General features: G+C 48.4%; 1 protein-coding gene across 8 annotated transcripts; it reads left to right on the forward strand.

The window, feature by feature from the left end:
• The first annotated feature begins 2,732 nt into the window (after window positions 1–2,732).
• Window positions 2,733–24,289, forward strand: Top3b (DNA topoisomerase III beta). 8 transcript variants are annotated; one of them, XM_045132765.1, is made up of 19 exons: window positions 2,733–2,773; window positions 4,084–4,198; window positions 7,749–7,930; window positions 8,694–8,825; window positions 9,072–9,178; window positions 10,082–10,156; window positions 11,457–11,653; window positions 12,308–12,464; window positions 13,286–13,399; window positions 15,624–15,714; window positions 17,002–17,156; window positions 17,292–17,397; window positions 18,432–18,578; window positions 18,685–18,858; window positions 20,741–20,869; window positions 21,762–21,911; window positions 22,240–22,340; window positions 22,743–22,944; window positions 23,721–24,289. In XM_045132765.1, the coding sequence occupies exons 3-19, from the start codon at window positions 7,861–7,863 to the stop codon at window positions 24,200–24,202; spliced, it is 2,589 nt and encodes an 862-aa protein (XP_044988700.1). In that variant the 5' UTR covers window positions 2,733–2,773; window positions 4,084–4,198; window positions 7,749–7,860; the 3' UTR covers window positions 24,203–24,289. The 8 variants fall into 8 exon arrangements, with proteins under 8 accessions (XP_044988700.1, XP_044988701.1, XP_044988703.1 ...); XM_045132766.1 differs by having other exon boundaries at window positions 2,734–2,767; XM_045132764.1 differs by lacking the exon at window positions 2,733–2,773 and adding an exon at window positions 2,808–3,012.
• The last annotated feature ends 1,602 nt before the right edge of the window (window positions 24,290–25,891 follow it).

Genomic DNA, 25,891 nt, shown 5'->3' on the forward strand with positions numbered 1-25,891 from the left:
ATACCCCTAAGCCCGCCCCCAGAAACATACCTTTCCCTGCAAGGCTCAACATCCCAAATTATTCAATGTAGATATGGCTGCTTTCCCAGAACTTTAGTTCACAGATTAGTCATTCGGCAGATTTTGTTGTTTTTGAGGGCCTGACTCTAGCCAGACTGTATTGAAACTCACTATGTAACCCACCCTGGCCTCTAACCTTTGGCAATTCCCCTGCCTCAGCTTCCCTAGTGCTAGATTACAGGCATGAACCACTGTGCCTGACTCAAACATTTTTTTTCTTTTCTCTCTCTCCCTCCCCCTCCCTCCCTCCCTCCCTCTCTCTCTCTCTCTCTCTCTCTCTCTCTCTCTCTCTCTCTCTCTCTCTTTCTGGTTTTCAAGATAGAGTTTCACTCTAGCCCAGGCTGACCTGGAATTCACTATGTAGTCTCAGGGTGGCCTTGAACTCACGGGGATCCTCCTACCTCTGCCTCCCAAGTGCTGGTATTAAAGGCGTAGACCACCATACCTAGCAACAGTTTTATTTATTAACAACTTCCATGATTGTAAACAATATCACATGGTAATGCCCGCCCCCCCCCACTTTCCCCTTTCAAACTCCACTCTCCATCATTTCCTCTCCCCGTTTCAATCAGTCTCTTTTTATTTTGATGTCATGATCTTTGCATCCTATTATGAGGGTCTTGTGTAGGTAGTGTCAGGCATTGTGATGTCATTGATATCCAGGCCATTTTGTGTCTGGAGGAGCATGTTGTAAGGTGTCCTACCCTTCCTTCAGTTCTTACATTTTTCAGCCACCTCTTCTGCAATGGACCCTGACCCTTGGAAGGTGGGATAGAGATATTGCAGTGCTGAGCACTCCTCTGTCACTTCTTCCCAGCACCATGGTGCTTTCTGAGTCATCCCAAGGTCACTGCCATCTGAAAAGATAAGGTTCTTTACCAAATGCGAGAGTAGCATTAATATAGGGTATGAACATTAAGAGAAGTGTTTTCTGGACAGTTTGATGAGCATAGTATATACATTTAGGCAGATAGCAGCAGAAGTTACACCCCTAGGGCTCATGGCTAGCCCTGTGGTAGGTTTTCAGTATCAGGGACGTATTCCCTCCCAAGGAGTAGGCCTCCAGTCCAATAGAAGGCATTTGGTTTCCACCATGACAGATGTGCCACTATTGCACCCATTGGCTCATTTGGCCTGGATGGCAAAATATAAGGCTTGCAGTGTCCACTGTTGAGTGTCTTCACTGGTGATTTTTCTCTCTCCCATTTAACTGCATGTAGCATGGCTTCTTCCAGCTTTCTGGTATCTGGTCTATGTGGAGGAGGTTTTCAGCTCAGCTCGAGCAGGATTTCTCAATGACCTTGCAGTCCAAGTATGTGGAGTCTTCAGCAATAGGGTCTTACCCTCTATTCCTGGTGGGAAACCAAGGGCCTTGGCAATGGCCTGTAATGTTTTGGGGGCATCAGGGACCTCGCTGGCCAACAACTCACTGGAAGGTATCCCATCCCTAGCACTGAAAATTTTCTACTAACAATCTGGCTCCTGAATGTTCCATTGTCCAAAAAAGTAGGTTTCCATATGATTTATTTACATCCTCTTAGATTTTTATTAGCCCTCCCTCCACCTTTCCTTTACTCAATCCCTTCCCCTGACCTCACTTAGGCCTTTCACCTCCATTAATATGTTCTTCTACTTAAATATCTACAATACCATCCTACTAAGTCCCCCCTCCCTCCATTTCTAATCTCTTTGTATCCCCTTTCTAGCTTACTGGCCTCTGCTGCAGTCCTCCCTTTATGTTTCTTGAGTTTGCAAGGAGCTCCGGTGTTAGTGGAAAATCACCTCACCTGGCTTTTCCTGCGACTCAAGCCCAGCCTTGCAGCTGTGGTCCTAAGGATCTGGTGCTGCAGCTGCTGGAGCCGCTTCTGCCTGCCTATGTGGGCTGTGGATGCTCTGGATCTCTCCTCTGCTACAGTTGGTAATTTCTTATACACCTCACTTTTTAGTAGAAGAGTGTAATTTGCTGGGTGATTTTGTTGTTGTTGTTGTTGTTGTTGTTGTTGTTCTTTTTGGCTTTTTCTCCCCTAGACTGCTTTGATGCGGTTCCTAAGCTGCCATCTTAACCGGAAGTCAGTAGTTTATTTTTGAATGATTACTAGCATCTGTGTTTTCATACCAGTTTTCATAATCTTAGTAATGATAATCGTCATTACTGTCCTTGCTGGAGGAGATTTGGGGGACCACTTTGGGCTGCAAGAGAGAGGTGCAGCTGGAGAGAGAGCACAGCAGTTAAAGGCACTTTCTTGCAAAGCCTGAAGGCCTTGGTTAGAGACCCCGGTACACAAGTAAAGCCAGATGCACAAAGTGGTGCATTCATCTGGAGTTCGTTTGCAGCGGTGGAAGGTCCTGGCCTGCGTACAGTCAGTCATTCATTCTCCCACTTCCATTAAAAAAAAAAAAAAAAAATACAAAACAGCTGTCTCATGAATGAATGAATGAACTAACGAGCAAAAAAAATAAACTTAAGAGGGGGGCAGAGCGTAGGCATGGGGACTCCTGTGGCACCAAGCCGGGTGCTCTGGCAGAGTAGCAACCCAGCAGGCCATAGCGAGAAATGACCAGAGCTGGTCCTGCGTGCGGAACTCAACCAGCCCCGGAACTTGCAAACACACAGAGCAGAAGAGGGGACGCCACAGGCAGCAGGACCGGAAGTGGGGTTGCGGATAGCCGCACCGAGACCCTGTCCTGAACGATAGTTGCCTCCGAGGTGCGGGTGAGCTTGGGGAGCGTCAGACTGCTTTAGGAAGCGGAAGGCGCGGGCTCTTCCCGGGCGTTACCGGAATGGTACCTGCGCTCAGGTCCCCGGCCGGGGCACGGGGGAGGGCTTTTGCCTGGTTCCGCGCTCCCCCCGAAGGCTGCGGGCTTGGGGTGGCTGTGGGCCCGCGCATAGCTCGTGCGTGGTGGGGAGCGCGTGCCGCGCATTCTCCCTCCCGCGTTCGCTACGGCTGTCAGGTAAGGCGTTTCCCAGTCTCACAGGTAGGGCAACTGAGCTCTTGGGAGGCTGTGCAGCTGGCAGAAGCCCAGGGCCGCACAGGTCTACGCCAAAGGATCCATCCAACTTGCTACTTCGTGGGCCTCTCTCCATCTTAATGCTACCGCTGCTTCCGTCCGTAGATTAGGGAGAAAACTTTGTCAGCAAATGAGTTAGCATCCCAAGACAGCAACCTCAGAAGTGAACGAAAAGACAGTGGTCTCGTCTTCTTTCCTTGGGTCCCTTCTGCCTTTGGGATCGGGGCTGTGAGAGGTCACAGCAACTTGGGCTTGATAGCCAAGGAGGCAAAGAAATCCACTTTCCCAAGGTCAGCTGTAACTAGTCTGAATGGTTCTGAGCCAGGTTACTTCGGCTTTAAAATCTACACGTCTGGGAGCCAGGCCTAGTGGCGCACACCTTTAATCCCAGCAGAGGTAGGAGGATGACCATGAGTTTAAGGCAACCCTGAGTCTACATAGTGAATTCCAGGTCAGCCTGGGCTAGAGTGAGACCCTTCCTCAAAAAAAAATTGACGCCTAGGCTGAAGAAATGGCTTAGTGGTTAAGGTGCTTGCCTGCAAAGCCAAAGGACACAGGTTCAATTCCCCAGGACCCACATAAGCCAGATGCACAAGATGGCACATGCATTGGGAGTTTGTTTGCAGGCCTGAAGGCCTTGGTGCACCCATTTTTTTCTCTCTCAAATAAATAAAATAAAAATTTAAAAACCCAACTGCTTGTCGTATAGAATTGGTAGTATTAGAGCTGTAGCACGTCTAATAGAAGACGCTTAAATACAGCATTTGTTTTCCAGGTTCTAGAGGTGTTTAGAGAAGTCACTGACATGGTAAATCCTAGGACTCTGTGCTTCTCAACTCCCTGCTAGACCTCCTAAATCCGCTGGTTCATAAGACAAGATAAAAGGGTATTTCCATATTTACAATGTCTTTTAAAGGCTACATAACGATGGTGGCTTTGCTGATGAGAGTTGACAAGGTATTAACAGAGTACCTGTTCCTACCTCTAATTTATCCTCTTTCTTCCTAATTACAGGCCCAATTTGGAATGTTTGCAGTCAACATCTGATTAGCCATTGCTTATCTACCTCTTAGGAATAAGACAAACTGCACTCTCAGCTTTGGCAACAAGATTGAACTTGATGTATTATGTAGGTTACCATTAAACAGCCTATTTAACATACTTAAGCTTTAAAAATGTTGAAACTAGAGTTAGAGAGATAACTTGGTGGATAAAGTACTTGCCTCCCAAGCATTAGGATATGGGTTTGATGCCAGGTGTGGTCCTGTGTACCTGTAATTTCAGTGCCAAGGAGGTGGAGACAAGAGGATCCCTGGAGCTAATCTAAGCTTAATTTATGACCTCCAGGACATTGAGAGACTGAGATGGGAGCTGAGCATGTGACTCAGCAGTTAGAGTGCCTTACCATTCATGAAGGCCCCAGTTTGATTCCTAGCACCACATAAACTGGATGTGGTAATGTATTCTTACAATACCAGCACTCAGGAAGTGGAGGTAGGAAGATCAGAAGTTCAAGATCATCCTTGAACACATAGCCAGTGAGTTCAAGATCAGCTGGAATACATGACACCTTGTGGCAAAAAAAAAAAAGTAGATAATATTCCTGAGGATAATACCTGAAATTGTTCTCTGGCCTCTACACAGATACCCCAACACACACACCACACATATGCATGCAAAGTTTTAAATAGATAAAAATTTATCCTATCACCAGGCATGGTGGCACACTCCTTTAATCCCAACACTCGGGAGGCAGAGGTAGAGGATCACTATGCATTCGAGGCCACTCTGAGACTACATAGTGAATTCCAGGTCAGCCTGGGTTAGAGCCAGACCCTACCTCAAAAAATTAAAAACAAAAACAAATAAGCCGGGCGTGGTGGCGCACGCCTTTAATCCCAGCACTCGGGAGGCAGAGGTAGGAGGATTGCCATGAGTTCAAGGCCACCCTGAGACTACAGAGTTAATTCCAGGTCAGCCTGGACCAGAGTGAGACCCTACCTCGAAAAACCAAAAAAAAAACAAAAAAAAAAAAACAAATAAATACAAACCTATAATCCCAGTACTTGTAAGATGGAGCTGAGAAGATCAAGAATGTAAGGCCCAGTCTTTCTCAAATAATATTTATTTATTTATGAGAGATAGTATTGGCACACCAGAGCCTCTAGCCACTGCAAACAAACTCCAGAGGCTTGAGCCACCTTGTGCATCTGGCTTCACATGGATGCTGGGGAATCGAACCTGGGTGCTTAGGATTTGCAGGCAAGCACCTTAACCACTAAGCCTTCTCTCCAATCCTCAAATAATAATTTTTTTAAAAAAATGAGCTTAGCTAGGCATGGTGGCTCACGCCTTTAATCCCAAGCACCCTATAAGCAGAAGTAGGAGGATTACTGTAAGTTCGAGACCACCCTGAGGCTACAGAGTGAATTCCAGGTAGGCCTGTGATGCAGTGAGACCCTACCTTGGGGTGGGGGAAGGGGGCTGGAGAGATGGCTTAGTGGTTAAGGCACTTGTCTGCAAAGCCAAAGGACCTTGGTTCGATTCCCCAGAACCCACGTCAGCCTGATGCACAAGGGTCGTATGCATCTGGAGTTTGTTTGCAGTGGTTGGAGGCCCTGGCGTGCCCATTCTCTCTACCTCTTTCTCTCTTTAAAATAAATAAATAATATTTTTTTTAAAAAAGATAAAGGGCTGGAGAGATGGCTTAGTGGTTAAGGCACTTGCCTGTGAAGCCTAAGGATTCAGGTTCAATTCTCCAGGTCCCACATAAGCCAGATGCACCTGGTGGTGTATGCATCTGGAGTTCATTTGCAGTGGCTAGAGGCCCTGGAACACCCATTCTCTCTCTCTCTCTCTCTCTCTCTCTAGCAAATAAGTAAAAAATAAATCAGAAAAAAAAACTTTAAAAAAAAAGATTAAAAAAAGAGTTTAAGGCCATTGGCCATTGTACAGAAATTTGAGGCCAACCTGGGCAACACAAGACCATGTCTTTCTTTTTAGTTTTTTGAGGTAGGTCTCTCTAGCCTGGGCTGACCTAGTGGAATTTACTATATGGTTTCAGACTGCCTCAGACTTACAGCAGTCCTACCTCTTCCTCCTAAATGCTGGGATTAAAAGTTGTGTTCCACACATTCCAAGGTTCAGGGTCTATTGCAGAAGAGGTGGCAGAAAGAATGTAAGAACCAAAGGAAGGGTAGGACTCCTTACAATGTGTTCCCCCCAGACACAAAATGGCCTGGATATCCATGACCTCATAGTGCCTGACACTACCTATGCAAGACCATCATAATAGGAGAAAATGATCATGACATCAAAATTAAAAAACTGATTGAGATGGGTAGGGGATATGATGGAGAATGGAGTTTCAAAGGGGAAAGTGTGGGGAGAGAAGGTATTACCATGGGATATTGTTTATAATCATGGAAGTTGTTAATAAAAAAAAAAAATGGGGCTGCAGAGATGGCTTAGCGGTTAAGCACTTGCTGTGAAGCCTAAGAACCCTGGTTCAAGGTTCGATTCCCCAGGACCCACGTTAGCCAGATGCATAAGGGGGCACACACATCTGGAGTTCTTTTGCAGTGGCTGGACGCCTTGGCATGCCCATTTTCTCTCTGCTTCTTTCTCTCTCTGTCTGTCTGTTGCTCTGAAATAAATTAGTAATTAAAAAAAATTTGGGTAGGAAAAAAAAAGGTGTGTGCCACCATGCCTGGTGAGACCATGTCTCAAAACAACAACAATAAAAAAAACTTACATGAATAATGTTTGTAAGTCAAAATTGTGGAAATGATGTATAAATGTCTATAAGCAGTTGTATTCAGGTATTCTCATTGACTTCTATTTTGGAATGGAAGATGTGCCTTAATACAAAATGTAGAGGCGTCAACATTAATTAGAGAAAATCAACTGTAGTTAAAACTATAGCATAGGAGGTGGGCGTGGTGACGCACACCTTTAATCCCAGCAGAGGTAGGGGATCACTGTTAGTTCGAGGCCACCTTGAGACTACATAGTGAATTCCAGGTCAGCCTGAGCTAGAGTAAGACCCTGCCTCGAAAAACAACAACAACAAAAACAAAAACTACAAAGCAGGGATGATGGTTCAGTGGATAAATTACTACCCATGTTATTCTGACTACTTGAGTTCAGATCCCACATAAAAGCTGGAAGTTGTGGTGGGCTTCTATAATTCCATTGTGCCTACAACAGCGAGAAAGGAAGCAGAATTTCTTGGAATCTTGCAAAAAGAACAGTGGACAATAAACCCTGTCTCAAAAAAAAAAAGGAAAGGGCCGGGCGTGGTGGCGCACGCCTTTAATCCCAGCACTCGGGAGGCAGAGGTAGAAGGATCACCATGAGTTCGAGGCCACCCTGAAACTACATAGTTAGGTCCAGGTCAGCCTGGACCAGAGTGAGACCCTACCTCAAAAAAGCAAAAAAAAAAAAAAAAAAAAAAAAAGGAAAGGGATTGCTGCTTGTGGTGGCACATATCTTTAGCTGATGTAGAATCTCCATGGGGCTACAGAGTGAGTTCCATGTCAACCTGGGCCAGAGTGAGACCCCGTCTCAGTTGAATTACCCTCTCCCCCAACAAAAAGAAAGAAAAGTGAGTCTTGTTTATAGCATAGGTCTGTTGGAAACATTGCTATTTTCTGAGTGTCTTTTTTCCCCCCTTTTAGGAGCCCACATTGACAGTTGTGTTAATCTTCAGAGGAGTTGTGCCTGAGCTTTTCTGTTACTGTTGTCCTTGGTCTGGGTGAGAGTTGAAGGCCCTGGCTGCCTGGTGCAGAAATGAAGACGGTGCTCATGGTGGCAGAGAAGCCCTCTCTGGCACAGTCCATTGCTAGAATCCTCTCTCGAGGTAGGAAAAATAAACACTAAGCCACTTTCTTGCTTTGATTTATAAATATAGTCATTTGTATCTTTATTTTTAATGTGTGTGTATTATGTATGTGTAAGTATACACGTACGTGTGTGTGTGTGTGTGTGTGTGTGTGTGTGTGTGTGTGTGTGTGTGGTGAAGATGCTCTTTTCCTGTGGAGGCAGGGGAGAAATTTCTTTGGTCTTTGCTCATAACAGGACTGGGGTTATAGGCATGTGTGCCAGCCTCAGCTGTTTACATGTATGCTGGAGAATCAGACTTAGTAGGTCTCAGGTCTTCATGCTTATGTGCTCTTAACTGCTAGGCCACCTACCCTACTCCCCTTTTGTGCTTTTTAGGACATCTTATTTCCCAAGTGCACCATCACCCTGCTGGGATAGATTCATTTCCAGTCAGCAGGCTTTCACGAAGCATTTCAGTGGCAGTTACCTGGGATGTATTTACTTTCATTCATGGAGGGCCAGGGCCAGGGCCTCCGAGATCAAAGTGAAAGGTTCACTGGACCAGTTATGGGCATTGATCACAAGCAATCCTGGAAAGGGAGTCAACAGGATCATATCATGAGCATGGTCATCACTGAATATTTGCCTTTGCCTGCTGAGCTCTTGATGTGGCTGCACTTACATCCTCTGCACTCATATCACCCATGGGCTGAGACTTCGGGAAGTGGAGGGAGAACATTTGTATCTAATCTCGGCCTCACAGCTGTGTGCATGCTTCTCCCCCCCCCCCCACCTCCCAGGGAACATGTCCTCTCACAAAGGGCTGAATGGGGCATGCTCAGTCCATGAATATGCAGGGACCTTCGCTGGCCAGCCTGTCTCCTTCAAGATGACATCTGTCTGTGGTCATGTGATGACCCTGGATTTCCTGGGTGAGACTCCATCCCTTTTGCGTCAGTCTTACTGAAGAGAGCCCTGCACAGCACTGCCCAGGATCCAGCTAGCGTCTACTTCCAACAAATCTTGGGGTGGTTAGTGACTCAGGGCCCCTGGGTGAGGTGTCCATTTATTCCTGCTTGATGCTGTCTTGCCATTTTGCTAGGGTTACGAAAGTCAGAGAAACAAAACTTTGTGAGCTGTGAAGTGTAATTCAATGTCTCCATGGATATGGATTGCAGGAAAATACAACAAATGGGACAAAGTGGACCCTGCAGAGCTATTCAGCCAAGCTCCAACGGAGAAAAAGGAAGCTAACCCCAAGCTGAGCATGACCAAGTTCCTACAGGTGCGTGGGACATAAGCCACCAAGGAGGCCTTCCCAGTTCCCAAATGCTTGGGGCTTAAGCCACCAAGGAGTGGGGCATAAGCCATTGAGGAGACCTCCCCAGTCCCCGCACTGCAGGTGGCCACAGCTGTCTTGGCTCACCATTATGTGAGTCCTCACACCTTTTTTTTTTTTAAGGATTTTACTTTTAGTTATTTATTAGAGACAGAGAGAGGGAAAGAAAGAGAGAGAGAATGGGCATGCCAGGGACTTTAGCCACTGCAAACATACTCCAGATGCGTGTGCTACCTTGTGCATCTGGCTTACGTGGGACCTGGAGAATTGAACCTGGGTTTGTAGGCCTCTCAAGCAAGTTGCTTAACTGCTAAGCCATTTCTCCAGCTCCTCACACTCATTTGTGATACAGAGGTCTTTATTGGCAGCCCTGGGCCCACCTTTCTGTGAGCACTCCCTGCTTTTCATGTCCTGGCCACCAACAGACATTCTGCTTGTTTGGCTGAGGGCTTTTCCCAATTTTAAGGCAAATATACACATATTAAGAAAAACTGGAAGGGCTGGAGAGATTGCTCAGTAGCCTAATGACCTGGGTTCAATTCCCCAGTACCCATGATGGGCGTGCCAGGGCCTCTAGCGAGTTGCATGCACCACCTTGTACATCAGCTTTACATGGGTCCTGAGTAATTGCACCTGAGTCCTTTGGCTTTGCAAGCATCTTAACTGCTAATCCATCTCCAGTCCAAGTATAGTAATTCTGAGCCCAAGTGCTTTCTGAGCAGCTAAGCCAGCTTCACTGCATCCGTCTTCTTGCTCAACCTAGGGCTTAGTCCCTCTACCCAAGGCTCAGGGCCTAGCTCCACTGCCTGTCACCAGAAGGGATGCAAGTTAATGTGTACTGTGTGGCAGGTGGAGGGCAGAGGCTGTGACTACATTGTGCTGTGGCTGGACTGTGATAAAGAAGGGGAAAACATCTGCTTTGAGGTGAGTGTATAGTGTGTAGCATCTGGTTCTGTGTGGGCCTTTCTGCCATCCACCCTGACCTGACACTGTCACACCATTCCAGGGCTAAGATATGGAGTATAGCAGCTTTGAAAGATGTCTTCCTCTATTCCCTTTATTTTGGAAACTCTGTAGATACTTTAAAATGCATAGACCCAAGAATGATTTTCACTTCACTTTCTGGAGACATGATACAAGTAGCAGAATTTTCTACGTGGATACAGTTTTTAGTACTTGGGAATCTTGGACCAAGCTTTGTGCCTGTTAGGGACCTTCAGTTGATGTGGTTGATCACCTTGGAACCATACTACTTTCCCAGGCCTCCTTACTTCCTAGCTCCATGCACCCTCCTCTCAAGAAGCCCTGTTTGCAGGGAGGCAGGTGGAGTTTGCCCATGTGCCCTTGGCCATGGCACATTACTGCTACTGGTTGTACCTGTTAGTCTCACTGGTACCCTTCAGGCTGTGGCTCTGCTGTGTCCTTGGGCCACAGCCCTCACCTGAGGCCTGACATGCCATAGTGCAAGAGTTGACTCCCATGAGATAGGTGCTCTGGGCACCCAGAATTCTCACCCAGCTCCCTCAGCCAACTTGAGTTCACTCTGTCACTTCCCAGATGTTCTCTCCCTCTCCTGCCCTCTCCAATTTCACAGGGATTACCCTACAGGGGGCCTTTACCTCTGGGAGTAGAAATGATGCCAGCTCATGGGGCCTTCCTTCTTTCAGAACCAAAGCTGTAGTTTTCCCATAAGGATACTACATGCCCTGGCTTCTATAGTGACTGTCCAAAGCCTTAGTGAGTCTCAACTCTAGGATTTCCCACCATACCCAGACCCCATCCATATACCAGGCCCACCCATGGTCTTTTCATTCTTATTCATTTCCCCTTCCTCTCCTTTTTCTTCCCCGTCTTTTTTCTAGTCATGTAAAGATTTTCCCCACTTTCCAAGCATCCCCTGCTCCCAGATGTAGGGAAGAGGGCAAAAACAAGAAATCTGAGCCATGTGGTCCCTCTCATGCTTGCCACTAGCATTTGTTGGTTGAGTGTGGTGAGAGCAAAAGAGAAGGGCAAGGGTGGCAGTTCAGGCAAGCAGTAAGAGGGGTGGTGTCTGAATAGATGTGCAGTACAGAGGAAAGAGCCAGATGGCAAGGGATGTATGGAAAGACAGAGGCTTCTGGAAGGGTAGAGGGATGAAGGAGGGTCTGTCAGAGCTCAGAGGTGGGGAAAAGTTAACCCTGGGAGGAGGTGGGCCTAGGTCAGTCATCCTATCCCTTCCATACAGGTCCTTGATGCTGTTTTGCCTGTCATGAACAAGGCCCATGGTGGTGAGAAGACAGTGTTCCGTGCCAGGTTCAGCTCCATCACTGACACAGACATCTGTAATGCCATGGCCCACTTGGGCGAGCCAGATCACAATGAGGCGCTGTCAGTGGATGCCCGCCAGGAGCTTGATCTGCGTATTGGCTGTGCATTCACCAGGTGCCCCTGTCCCCAACACTCACCTATTAGCCTGAACACTGCCTTTCCTGGACCCCCTTGTGGCCCCTGGTTCTCTGTGAGCCCACATAAACAAAAGATGCTCCCATTTTTAAATTTATTTATTTATTTGCAAACAGAGAGAGAGAGAAGAGAGACAGAGAGAAAATGGGCACACCAGGGCTTCTAGCCACTTGCAAGTGAACTCCAGATGCATGTGCCCCTTGTGCATCTGGCTTTCGTGGATCCTGGGGAATCAAACTAGGTCCTTTGGCTTTGCAGGCAAATGCCTTAACCACTAAGCCATTTCTCCAGCCCCCATTTAAGACTCTGAAGAAAATGATATTTACAGATGTAGATCACATGGGCCAGAAGTTGATAGAGTCTGTTTGTTAGCATTTGGGGTCCTGAGGACAGTGGGTGGACTATGACAGAAGGGCATCCTTGCCCAAGCTGTTTGGAACCCTCTCCTCCATCCCACACACATCGTTCATCTTATGATAGCCCCGTGCCCTCTGCCTCTTACACTGAAGTAAGGAGCAGCTGCTTGTTGACCTCGCTGCACACACCCTAAGCCTAGGCTTGACTCACATGTGGCTTGTCTAGAATGAATTTTTGACCAGCTGTCTTTCTCTTCCCATACCCTGCTCCTTCTAGGTTTCAAACGAAGTATTTTCAGGGGAAATACGGTGATTTAGACAGCTCTCTCATCTCCTTTGGGCCATGTCAGACTCCTACCCTGGGATTCTGTGTGGAGAGACATGACAAAATCCAGTCCTTCAAACCAGAGACCTACTGGGTGCTACAGGCTAAGGTTCTCTTCCCTTCTGCATTGCTGCTGTATCACTGCTCCAGGGTTAGGGCATGACATGACTCAGCGTTTTCCTTCTTCAGCAGCAGCATCCTGCAGGCCTCATTCTAAGAGTACAAGTGTGCATTGTACCCAGGAAAAGGGGCCCCAGCCTTCATGGGAGCAGTAGAGCTAGGCCTGGGTGCATTGACTTTGGATAAATGGGAATGAGCTCCACTCTGTCAGTGCAAGGGGAGGTCACCTTTTGTAGGACAGTAGCTGTCATAATCAAGTGGAAGTACTAGCTTGAAGCCATAGGCCTTCAACTATTGAAGTCTTCAGAACCCTTCACTTAAAAGCTGAAGCAAGCCAGGCGTAGTGGCACGCACCTTTAATCCCAGCACTCGGGAGACAGAGGTAGGAGGATCGCCATGAGTTCAAGGCCAACCTGAGACTACATAGTGAATTCCAGGTCAGCCTGGGCTAGAGTGAGACCCTGCCTCAAAAAACAAACAATTCCTCTGAAGCACAGCATAAGATATAAAACACAGCACAGAGTTGGTATGGATGACCAGGGACTGGGCTTGAGAGTAGGGGGATACTAATTGGCTGTCCAGGTACTGGGGGGCAGGGTGGAGTGAGAGGCAGAACTCTGCTCAGATGCTCCTTAAGGGCCCAGCCTCAACTTCAGCCACTTTCTTGACTTCTTTCAGGGATGAGGAAAGCTAGGTTGGAGCTCACAGATCCACAGCTCAACAAGTTCAGGAGGAGACATTAGCTCTGCTCCCTGAAGTGGCTCTGTTTCTTCTTCCCCAGCACTCACTCACCTTTGGTCCCTCCAACAGGTTCACACTGGTAAAGAGGGGTCTCTCCTCTTAGACTGGGACCGCGTGAGAGTGTTCGACCGGGAGATCGCACAGATGTTTTTAAACGTGACAAAGCTGGAGAAGGAGGCCCAGGTGTGCTGCTTAGCTCACATGTATCCTATCTGACCTGTGTGAAGTGGCCGTAGAAACCTATGACAGGAATCACTGTGGCGCTGCGCAGAGGAGTGGTTTCTTACATGTAAATTTCTAAGATACTTTCCCCAGTGCAGCAGCTACAAAGCACTGTGTCTTCCACCAGATCCAGAAATGGGGTTTATCCTTTGGCAGGAGTCCATTTCACAGTTGTGCCTTTTGTCCAGTACTGGAAGCTGCCAGCTGCAGAGATCTGTGTGCACATGGCTCCCACAGAGAGTAGTGCGCCGCTGTGCTCTGAGGCCCTATTCACTCAGCTTTCACACCTCACAGTGCTGACTTGCGCATGGGGGGACTTTCTGAATCAGGACAAGCTTCTTTTTTGGTTTTTCGAGGTAAGGTCTCACGCTAGCCCAGGCTGACCTGGAATTCACTCTGTATGTGGTGGCCTTGAACTCACGATGATCCTCCTACCTCTGCCTCCCAAGTGCTGGGATTAAAGGCGTGCGTCACCACACCTGGCTTCAGGACCAGCTTCTTGACTCGTAGGAGGAGAATCACACATTTTGGTAAAGATGGGCTGCATAGGGCAGGGCCAGGTCTGTTGCCATTGCAGCAGAGGCTGCCGTGGTCCATCCCTGAGGTGCTTCCTGGCCTGCAGGTCCCTTCTACTTGTCCTCTCCTACCTTGCTGAGGTGCTGTTTTGTCCAGGCTTCAGTTGACTCCCACATTTGGAACTTCTTGTGAAGCTCCTCCATGCTGATACCCTTATCAGCAGACCTCACCCCAAGTGACTCCAACCTCCATACACAAATGTCCTGATCATCAGCACCCACTTTTGTTGGTCTGAAGTCCAGAATGTGCTATCCTAGGGGCTGGGCTAAATTATTTGAAAATGTTATTTGTTTTGTTTTTTGGAGGTAAGGTTTCAGTCCAGCCCAGTCATCCTCCTACCTCAGCCTCCCAAGTGCTGAGATTAAAGGCTTTTTTGTTTGTCTATCTGTCTGTCTGTTTGTTTGAGGTAGGGCTTACTTTAGCCCAGGCTGACCGGGAATTCACTATGTAGTCTCAGGGTGGCTTCGAACTCACAGTGATACTCCCCCCTCTTCCTCCCAAGTGCTGGGATTAAAGGCATGTGCCACCACACCTGGCTTATTCATTGTTTTTCCAATAGGTAGAACAGTCATTTCTTTACCAGTTTGCTGGCCAAAGCCAAGCATTGCCACAGGTGTCTTCCATTTAACCAATGTAGTATTTACAAAAATTTCTAAATGATTACCATTTAAAACCTGTAAGATTTCATATAAAAATTCTGATGCAGCTTCCCTTGCAAAAGAGAAAGAGGGCAGGAGATATGGCTTAGCAGTTAAGGCACTTGCCTGTGAAGCCTACGGACCCAGGTTTGATTCCCTAGTACCCACGCAAGCCAGATGCACACAGTGGCACACACATCTGGAGTTTATTTGCATTGGCTAAAGGCCCTGGCACACTCATTCTGTCTCTTCCTTCCTCTCTCTCTCCTCCCCTCCCCCCTCTCTCTCCCCCTCTCCCTCCCTCCCTCTCTTTCTCTCTCTCTCTCTCTCTCTCTCAAGTACATAAACAACATTTTAAAAAGAACAATAGGAAGACATGCTGTGCTAGCGGCAGAGTTGACAGTCCTCATAGCAGCAGCCATTGCCCTGACGCGGCCACAGATTACTTCCCAGCCTGGCCAACGTTAACTTCCATGGGGTTTGCATCTATAGCCCCTTCCTCAATTCTTCCCTATTTCTCTGGGTTTTCTCTTACCTAAGAAAAGAATGTTTTGGGGTGTTTTTTTTTCTGCTTTTTTTTTTTTGCTTTCTTGATACTAAACATATATTTAATCCAGTCTTCAGTCTGCTGGGGAAAGTGAATTTCAAAAGAGGGGGATCAAATTAATGAACCCAGACCTTTATCCCACACATCTTAATTCTGTTATAACCTCTTCTCCCTCCTAAAAGCCACTGTCTCTCTTTTTTTAAATTTATTTATTAGAGAGAGAAATACAGAAATAGGCAGGTGGAGGGGGGAAATCAGCACGCCAGGGCCTCTAGCTACTGCAAATGAACTCCAAATGCATGCGCCCCCTTGTACATCTGGCTTACATGGATCCTGGGGAGTCGAACCTGGGTTCTTTGGCTTTGCAGGCAAGTGCCTTAACTGCTAAGCCATCTCTCTAGCCCCCACTCTGTCCTTTCTTCAGGTGGAAGCCACAAGCAGGAAAGAAAAGGCCAAGCAAAGGCCACTGGCTCTGAACACTGTGGAGATGCTGCGTGTGGCCAGCTCAGCTCTGGGTATGTAGGGGCAGTTCCCTAAAAGAGGATACCTTGAGGCAGTCATATAGCAGTCCTTTCCAATCCTGATGCAGAGCATTGCCGATACCCATGCCAAGCACCACTTGTGCTATGATGTCTGAGTCTTGGGGGGGAGGGGCTCTGAGCCCCCTGTGGGTTTCATTTCTCTAAGTTCTGAAGTAAGAACAAGTGCCATTCTGTAGGATTGTTGGTTGAAACTCAACAGCCTCTTTGAATTTATTTGGGAAAAGTATGGACCACCTCCTAGTATTTAATATCTTAGCAGCCTCTGCTGGGATCAAACAGTATCTTCCCTCAGGATGGGACCCACACATGTCCCTGGGTCATTGGGTTAACCCCAGAGCATTCCACCTGGAGGTTCCACTCCAGAGCCGAACTGGTCACTGCCTTTCTTGTCCTGAGCTTCAATGAGAAAATGATATTACCTGTTTCTTTGGGTTGCTATACAGATTAACTGATGTAAAATGTCACATTTTAACAAAAGCAATAGTAACAATGGCTACTACCCAAGAATCCCTGTGTACCTTTGGCTGGTATAAGCAAGTTGCTTAGCCATCTAGACACAGATGGGAACTCTGTCTCTGAGTTATAGGCTGATGTAAGCATCATCTTTCTATGTAGTCTCAGAGTGGCAATCCTCCTACATCTGCCTCCCGGGTCCTGGGATTAAAGGCGTGTGCTACCACACTCAGCAAGCATCATCTTTCTGAGTCTTGCTTCCTTAGCTGTGAGAAGGTTGGGCTATTAGCCTCAGACAGTAACCTCTAAAGCTTGTCCTTAGGGTCAGGGTGCAACAGTGTGGTCAAATGATTGCTAGTTGAGTGCCAGCTGGTCAGGGAGCAACAGGACAAGCCCTCCATTGTCCCAGAGTGCCATGAGGACAGAGAACTGAGGGTGTGGTGTAGTCTTAGCAGGCCCAGCAGCTCAGGTCTGGTCATTGTTCCATGGCCACAGTACAGGGAAAGGGACTCTGAGGGCTGTGTCATCATCATCGTTGTGAGCACTGGAAACGGCACTGTGGAGAAGAGTGAGTGGCATCTCCCTGTCCTGAAACCACCCTTACAGGTTCAGGACCTCAGCTTTGGACAGGCTTTGTGGCTTGAATGTCCACCTAGCCAGTACCTCTGAGCCCTAGCCATACTTGCCCTCCTCCAGAGCCATTCTTCTTCCCAGGAAGTGCTGGATTATGGGTGGATCAGGGGTTCCCATGCCTCTGAACAGGTCCCTGGCCACCTGCTAAGCCCCTGAGCCTCCTGTCTTTGACAGGCATGGGACCACAGCACGCCATGCAAACAGCCGAGCGATTGTACACACAGGGCTACATCAGCTACCCACGGACAGAGACCACCCACTACCCTGAAAACTTTGACCTGAAAGGTTCTCTACGACAGCAGGCCAACCACCCCTATTGGGCAGACACGGTGAGCAGAGTGGGCCTTGCCCCTGTATGACCCTGCTGCTGAGGTTTTGGGACAGACTCAGGAACTTTGGTCAAAGCTAGGACCACTGGGAAGTAGCTACTTCACCCCCCTCAATTCTGCTTTGCTTCCTCTCAGGTGAAGCGGTTATTAGCAGAAGGCATCAACCGCCCACGGAAAGGCCATGATGCTGGTGACCACCCTCCTATCACGCCGATGAGGTCTGCCACAGAGGCTGAATTAGGTATTAGATGCTCCTCTTGCCACTGTCCTCACATACGCCTCTAGCTTCCAGTGCTTCCAGTGTGGGGAGAATAAGCTTCTAAAGCCAGGCTTTCCACTCTTCCATCTCCATTCCTGGCTTAGGGAGGCATTCATTCCTATAGGTTTGGGATGAAAGTGAGTGATGGCTGGGCATGGTGGTGCACACATTTAATTCTAGCACTCGGGAGGATCACTGGGAGGTCGAGGGCAGCCTGAGACTACATAGTGAATTCCAGATCAGCCTAGGCTAGATTGAGACCCTACCTAAAAAGAAAAAAAAGGCTGAAGAGATGGCATAGCAGGTAAGGTGTTTGTTTGCGAAGCCTACATACTCATGTTTAAAACTCCAGGTCCCATGTAAGCCAGATGCAATGGCACAAGCATGCAGTTTCACACGTGCACAAGAGGGTGCACGCATCTGGAGTTTATTCACAGTGGCTGAAGGCCTTGCCATGTCCATTCTCTTTCTCTTCCTCTCTCTTTCTACCTACCTCGTTCTCTTTCTTAAATTTAAAAAGAAAAAAAAAAGTGAGTGGTGGTAGGTGGTGAGGAAGAGGCAATGTTCGGGCAGTCTTGTTTTGAGGGAATAAAGCGGTGACAGAGCCCAAAGGTAGACTTTGTTTTTTACCTGGCCCTTGTGGTGGTGACCCATGGGTCAAAAGAAGGCCTGTAGGGAAGAGAGAACAATGTCAGTGGAAGCAGGAGCCACTGCACATTTTGGTATGAAGCAAGGGTGGTATGTTACTAGATGGTGGGAGGACAAATGGACCTGAGAGAGCAGTCCACTGAAGCATGCTGTGACAAGGCTGCCCAGGCAGCAGCAGCCTTCTCTTGCTTGTGTTTTCCTTTGGGATATTATAGCTCAGTAGAACAGCACCACTGGGGCATGTGCTTAAGGCGCTGGGTTTATTAACTAGAACCACATGTGTGCATAAACACATGTACCTTTATCAGGCTGCTTGGGCTCCTTAGAGAAGCTGGCCAGGTACCTGGGTGACATTTGGTCCTTTACAGGGGGTGACGCATGGCGGCTCTATGAGTACATCACCAGGCACTTCATTGCTACACTGAGTCATGACTGCAAGTACCTCCAGAGCACCATCTCCTTTAGGATTGGCCCTGAGCTCTTTACCTGCTCCGGGAAGACTGTCATCTCCTCAGGTAAAACAGCCAGTCCTAGGGGCTCCCTCTGTCCTCATTTCTACAGACAGATGTTGGATTGGGAAGCCCAAGGTGGGGGCTCCAAGTGACAGTGCTGTCTCTCTAGGTTTCACAGAGATCATGCCCTGGCAGAGTATACCCTTAGAAGAGAGCCTGCCCACCTGCCAGCAGGGTGACATCTTCAATGTGGGCGAGGTAAAGATGCTGGAGAAACAGACAAGCCCACCTGACTATCTGACGGAGGCCGAGCTCATCACACTCATGGAAAAGCATGGCATTGGTAGGTGTGCCTGTCCACACTCCAGATCCAGGGTTCAAGAGCCTGGTCAGGAGGTAATGCTTACAAAGGTGCCCAGAAACCCTGTACATATGTGGCTGGTCCACTGACCTATGTCTGGTAACTGGTGTCCCCATGTGAGACCCATAGATCTGGGCAGGCCCACTGTGCAAAACATCCTGATAGGATTTGACCTTTCCTGTGAAGCACACACTGACTAGTGCCCACTGAGCTCGGGGTGGATCCAGAATGCCAAAGGGATCAGGATTCATGGGTCAAATCTCCAGACCACACATCCAGGAAGTCCTGTCCTGGAACTGAAGTCTGGACCTGCTTCTCCCAAAGCCTACTGTGGGTTCTGACAGTAGCCTTAGGCTGTTGTGGAGTAAGTGCTGCTTGCCAGATTGTTTTTCCCCTTCCCATCTATGGGACAGCCCTACTCTGGCTAAGATCCCTTTCTACGTCTTGACTTTTGGTAACCGTGCATGAGACAGCTGTCTGGACCCAGTGACTTAACACTAGCTTCAGTTTGGGACAGTGAAGATAGAGCTGTCATGTGACTTCCTGAACAGGAAAATGGATGAAGTCAGCCCTGTTGGCTGAGGTCCACAGAGCAATATAAAAAGTACTTGGGAAGCAGGGCGTGGTGGTGCACGCCTTTAATCCCAGCACTTGGGAGGCAGAAGTAGTAGGATCACCAAGAGTTCCAGGCCTCCTTGAGACTACATAGTGAATTCCAGGTCAGCCTGGGCTAGAGTGAAACCCTACCTCAAAAAAAATAATAAAAATAAAAAAGGGTCTGGGGGCTGGAGAGATGGCTTGGCATTTGGGGCACTTGCCTTTAAAGCCAAAGGACCCAGGTTCAGTTCCCCAGGATCCACATAGATGGACAAGTTGGCACATGCATCTGGAGTTCACTTGTAGCAGGTGAAAATCCTGGCATGCCCATCTCCCCCCACCCACTTTCAAATAAATAATAAAAATAAATTTTTTTTCAAATTTTTTTTAAAAAAGGCCTGACTAGAATAGCCACCCAGGAACCTAGAGCTCCACACTGCAGCATTACATATCACTGTGGGCCCCAGCTCCTGATTTTGGCTTGAGCTGTGGGACCTTAGCAGCCTCTTTAGGCTCCAATCCCAGTTGCTTCCCATGTGGAACTTGTTCAAAGTGTACTGGAAAGATGTGTGTCTCTACCAGCACTAGCAAGTATGCAGTGTTCATAAGTTTCCACCCCTCTGGCCAACAACCCACATTCAGAGTGCCTCACTTTTCTGCTTCTCTTGGCAGAAAAGGCTCTTCAAGGTGCAGTAAGCTGTGTTCCTAGAGTGGGAAATCTGCCTTAATGATTATGAGACACCCCAGAGAGGAGGAGGAGGTGGGACATAGGAAATGGGTGAAACCAGCCTGGTTCGTCATTGGCTTTGTCATCTTTCCTTGGAGGGTGTAAGGTCCTGGCTACTGTATCATAGTTTTCAGCTAAGAGGTGCCAATAACAGAAAATGTTCTGTGACTTTGGCAGAGTCCCTTAACCTTTCTGAGTCTGTGTCCCTGAGAGCGAGTGCTCCAGCTCCATGAGGGCCATCCTTGGATCCCCAAGGCAGTGTGTGAAAGGTTTCTGGGGTGCCATGCAAGGACAGTCCTTCTCTGTCTTAGGAATCCTTTCTTCATCATGGGTCAAAGCAGCCATGCATAAGATAGTGATGTAGACCTAGTGGCCAAAATGAGGCTAGCTTTGTGAGACAGCCCTCCCTCGCTACTGTGTATAGCTAGGAGGGACTGAGAGCAAGGTCCCTGTGACAGGTAGGGTGAAACTAGTATTGCCAGCCCAGGGCATCTTGTGGGGCAGGCTGAGGAAGACCCAAGGCTATGCTGTGCATTCCAGGGACGGATGCCAGTATTCCTGTGCACATCAACAATATCTGTCAGCGCAACTATGTTACTGTGGAGAATGGCCGCAGGCTCAAGCCCACCAACCTTGGCATTGTGCTGGTGCATGGCTACTACAAGATTGGTGAGTCCCTCACCCTGCTTCCTAGGTTTGTTGGGCTTCTCAACTTTTCCCTAGGCTATGGCTCTGCTGCCACAGGTAGGTAGCCCTAGCCCTGTAGAAGTGCTGCCCGGGGCACATCTGATGAAAGAACACATGTGTAATGGCTCCAACAGAGAAACAGAGGGCTCTTACTGTCGTCCTAGCCTGAGTTCCTCCTGTGGTACCTGCCAGCTCTGCCCCCCTCAAGTTAACTCCAGGCCAGTATTGGTTACTTTCTCATTGCTGGGATATAATGCCTGACCAAAAACAAAGAAAGAAAGGATTTTTTTTTTTTTTTGCGGGGGGGGGGGGACGACTTCATTTTAAGGGAATGTTTCATGGAGAGGAAAGACATGGCAGGCTGGCTCATCCCATTTCAACCAAGCAGGAAGTAGATGAGCAGGAAGTGGGGCTGGCTATAAACTTCTTTAAGATCCGCCCCCAGTGACCCACTTCATCCAGCTAAGCTCCACCTCTTGAAGGTTCTACAGCCTTCCCAAACAGTGCCACTGACATTTGGGGACCAAATGTTCAAACACATGTGCCTGTGAGGGATATTTTACATTATCAAACCACAACATGGTCCAAAGACATCCAAAAACATATCTGTGATGTCCTAGACACAGGACATCTCTAGCCATTCTGCACAAGATTTCTCCACACAAGACTTTCTCACTCAGAACTGCAAAGTCTGGCACAGTAGGAACCATCTGGTGCCCTCCAACTCTGAACAAGCAGCCCAGGGGAGATGGGGAGGTTTAGTCAGAGGTGAAAGCATGAGCAGGGTAGTAGCGCAGTAGTTCTCACCCTGCCTGGGGACGTGGCGGAGCTCTGGGTTCCAGTGCCGCAGCCGCATGTGCCTACCCGCTCACAGATGCAGAGCTGGTGCTCCCCACCATCCGCAGCGCAGTAGAGAAGCAGCTGAGCCTGATTGCCCAGGGTAAGGCCGACTACCGCCAGGTTCTGGCACACACCCTGGACATCTTCAAGAGGAAGTTCCACTACTTCGTTGACTCCATTGCTGGTAAGGCTGCCTCTTCCCTGCCTCCCCACATGCTTTCCGAGACCCAGTCCAAGGTCTCAGGGTCAGGGCCTTCCCAGGCCACAGTGGCAATGTCTCCTCATTAGCTATTCTCAAGAGCAGGTAAATGAACAATCAAGAACACTTGCACTGACAAGCAGAGCTACAACTCTGCACTCTGTCACTGGCAGGGACATGGTTACCCTTGGATACTTGACCATGTGTGAGAGTTTCTCCCTCAGACTACCCAGTGCCAGTGAACCACCTGTTGGAAGAATGGCTGCTAGAGACCAGGAGGGATATGATTCTCAGACATTTTGCTTGTTCTCAGGCATGGACGAGTTGATGGAGGTGTCCTTTTCACCACTGGCTGCCACAGGCAAGCCCCTTTCACGCTGTGGGAAGTGTCACCGGTTCATGAAGTATATCCAGGTGTGTAGGTGGAAAGGGCCGAGGCCACCCTTCCTGACTTTTATGTTCTGCCTCAAGCAAATCACGTCCCCTTGAATGACTGAAAGGCCAGAATCAGCACTAAGAACACACAAACCACCAGACTACATCTACATATGGTCCATTTTTTTCCTACCACCAAGTTTTTCTTATTCTTGTGGATATTGCTGGCATGATGGATTTTAGAAGTCTCTGCCTTTGTTGTGGGGACAAGTGTGCTGAGCCTCATACCAGGAATTGAGAGGTCCTTGTCTGGCAATGAGTTCCACATTCTATGTGATGTGTTAGGTATTTTGCATTACCTATTCTGTGTTACAGGGGGAAGAGGGTAGGCAGGAGAGCTAGACCAAATAGTCTTCATGTCCATTCTCGCTGCTGTTGTAGGCCAAGCCAAGCCGCCTTCACTGCTCCCACTGCGATGAGACCTACACCCTCCCCCAGAATGGCACCATCAAGCTGTACAAGGAGCTGCGCTGCCCTCTGGATGACTTTGAACTGGTTCTGTGGTCTTCAGGCTCCAGGGGCAAGAGCTACCCACTATGTCCCTATTGCTACAACCACCCCCCATTCCGAGACATGAAGAAAGGTGAGTGTGTCACCTGGCCCCGAATCCTCTCCCAGCCTCATTGCCTCCAGTCTCACGTTTGTCACCTAAAGGGGATCCCTCATCCTATTCTTCTCATACTCACTAGTGCTAAGACAAGGACCCCAGGGAATACTTGAGACACTGCTCAGGCATCAGCTAGCCTATCTTCCTAAGTTAGGGCTGAGCTATGATCCCCATGTCCTGTGAGAAGTGAGAAGCAGCACCAGATAGGGCCACCTAGCAAGCAAGGCACCCTCAGCCATCACCCACTGCTATTTTTGTCACTAGAAAAAGAGCATGTGTTCAGGTTTGGCAGAAGTGCCAAGCCAGGAGTCTACAAGACCCGGTGCCCACTACACTCACCTGGTTCTGATGGTCACACCCCATCTACTCAGGTATCACGATCCAGCACCTGTATTGTTCATGACATTTGGAAAGAACCCTTATGGTTGAAATCTCTGTCCAGCCTGCCCTTCCAGAGCAGAAGACAAGTGCTAGGTGGCATGAGGGCCTCGTAGAGCGGCCTGTAATAAGCTACAGAAGCAAAGTGAGGGAGGGTGGCAGTCAGCTGGACTCTGCCAGGACACATCGAATATGAGAGATTTTAGATCAGCAGAGAACAGGTGGTGGCGACTTAAAGAGCCCAGGCTAGTGTGATCAAGAAGATCCCCCAAAGCAGGCTGAAAGTACCACTTGATGCTGAGACAGGGATTTCTGAGACCAGGTGGAAGTGGAGAACAACACAGATGTGTGTCATGGGACTCCTCTTCCCCCAGGTATGGGCTGCAATGAGTGCACACACCCCACCTGCCAACACTCTTTGAGCATGCTAGGCATTGGCCAGTGTGTAGAGTGTGAGAACGGGGTCCTGGTGCTGGATCCCACCTCTGGCCCCAAGTGGAAGGTGGCCTGCAACAAGTGCAACGTGGTGGCACACTGCTTTGAGAATGCCCACCGTGTGCGGGTGTCTGCGGAAACCTGTAGTACCTGTGAGGCTGCCCTGCTTGATGTGGACTTCAATAAGGCCAAGTCCCCTCTCCTTGGTGATGAGACCCAACACACAGGTTGTGTCTTCTGCGACCCTGTTTTCCAGGAGCTAGTGGAGTTGAAGCATGCAGCCTCCTGTCACCCCATGCACAGAGGTGGGCCTGGGAGGAGGCAGGGCCGTGGGCGGGCCCGGGGCCGGAGGCCCCCAGGGAAGCCTAATCCCAGGCGGCCAAAGGACAAGATGTCAGCATTGGCTGCCTATTTTGTATGACACCCAGTCTTCCCTCACCCTGGCTTCAGTTTGATGCAGACACATCATAGTAGCTGTTTTTGAAACAATGAACCATTAAAATGCTTTTATTGGTGTGTTCTCTGGAACAAAAAGCCTGGGGCCTTTTGCTGGTGAAACAAAGTCAGAGGTTTTCTATGCCCATGGGAATCTATGAGAGTTCTTCTTCCCCCTTCATTTTGTACATGTCTGAAGTGCACTGTGTTCTGCCCACACTTGACAGTGACTGCAGGAAAGCCACCAAGTCTGGAGCCATGGAGAACAACTGCTCTGTTGCTTGCATCACCTCTATACAGGCGCAGATGTGGCCATTTGCCCAAGCAGGAGACCTGCTAAGACTGGCAGGAAAGTGGGCATGAGTGTCCTGCAGGTGTCTTGGAGAGCCAGGTGGAACTGATAGGGCTATGAGTGACTAGCTGAGCTCTGAATCCCTTTGGTACTGGCTGCAGCCTCCTCCTGTATGCTGTGACTACCACTCAAACTCCATGCAGCCTTGGCATGTGGAGCCCATATATGGACTCTGGCAACTTCCTGGGCCTATTTTGACTACCATTTTCATTGTTTCAGATAGAGGTAGCTGGGCACTCTGTTGAAGCTAGTAACATACCAAGTGACAGCACCATGGTAGCCAGACCTCTGACTACTACAGCTTTCATCCTTGACTCCCTTCTTTAGCCATCCAGCAAGCTGGTTTCTCTTTGAGGTATATTGGAAACTGACCCCACCCTCCGATTGTGCTTCAATATGTGATGGCAGGAACTTAGCAAAACAGCTCTTAGGACTGTTCATGGAACACTTGTTTGAGGGACAGGCCAGAAACGTTCCTCACATGAACTTCTCCCTCTGCAATAGATTTATACTTACACCAGGACAGATAGAGTCAAAGAGCTATAAGGAAACCCATAGCTCATACAGCAATGCACACAACCCCACCAGGATACCCTATCCAGGCCCTGCACCAACCAAAGGGTTTCCTGGAACAGTTGGGGAGACACTAAAAGAATAAACCAACTGGGCATGGTGGCACACACCTTTAATCTCAGCACTGGCAGCACTGGGGAGGCCGAAGTAAGAGGATCACCATGAGTTTGAGACCACCCTGATACTACATAGTGAATTCCAGGTCAGCCTGGGCTAGAGCAAGACCCTACTCTAGGAAGAAAGGAACACTCACTCAAAGCCTCTGTTCTCTCCACCCCAGTCAGATTCTGGGACAGTAACATGCCACATCTCTTGGCAGGTAGGGTAGTACATGGCACAAGGCTGTGGCTTTGTTCTACCCATATGACTCAGTCACATCACCACTAGACCCTGGCTTTATCCACAGGAAGGCAGCCTGGCCTCCTGATATACTCCAGGGCTCTTCCAAGGAGCACAGCTCAGTTAAAGTTATTTTGGGGTTAGATAAGAAGACTGTCTTGTAGGCCTTAAACCTATCCTTACCATAATTCTACACTGAGGTCTTTTTTTTTTTTTTTAGTGTCTTATTATTTTATTTATTTTTCTTTTTTTTCTCAATTTTTATTAACATTTTCCATGATTATAAAAAATATACCATGGTAATACCCTCCCTCCCCCCACTTTCCCCTTTGAAATTCCATTCTCCATCATATCCCCTCCTCATCTCAATCAGTCTCTCTTTTATTTGGATGTCATCATCTTTTCCTCCTC

This window comes from Jaculus jaculus, chromosome 13, assembly GCF_020740685.1.
Source record: "Jaculus jaculus isolate mJacJac1 chromosome 13, mJacJac1.mat.Y.cur, whole genome shotgun sequence".
Taxonomy (NCBI): Eukaryota; Metazoa; Chordata; class Mammalia; order Rodentia; family Dipodidae; genus Jaculus; species Jaculus jaculus.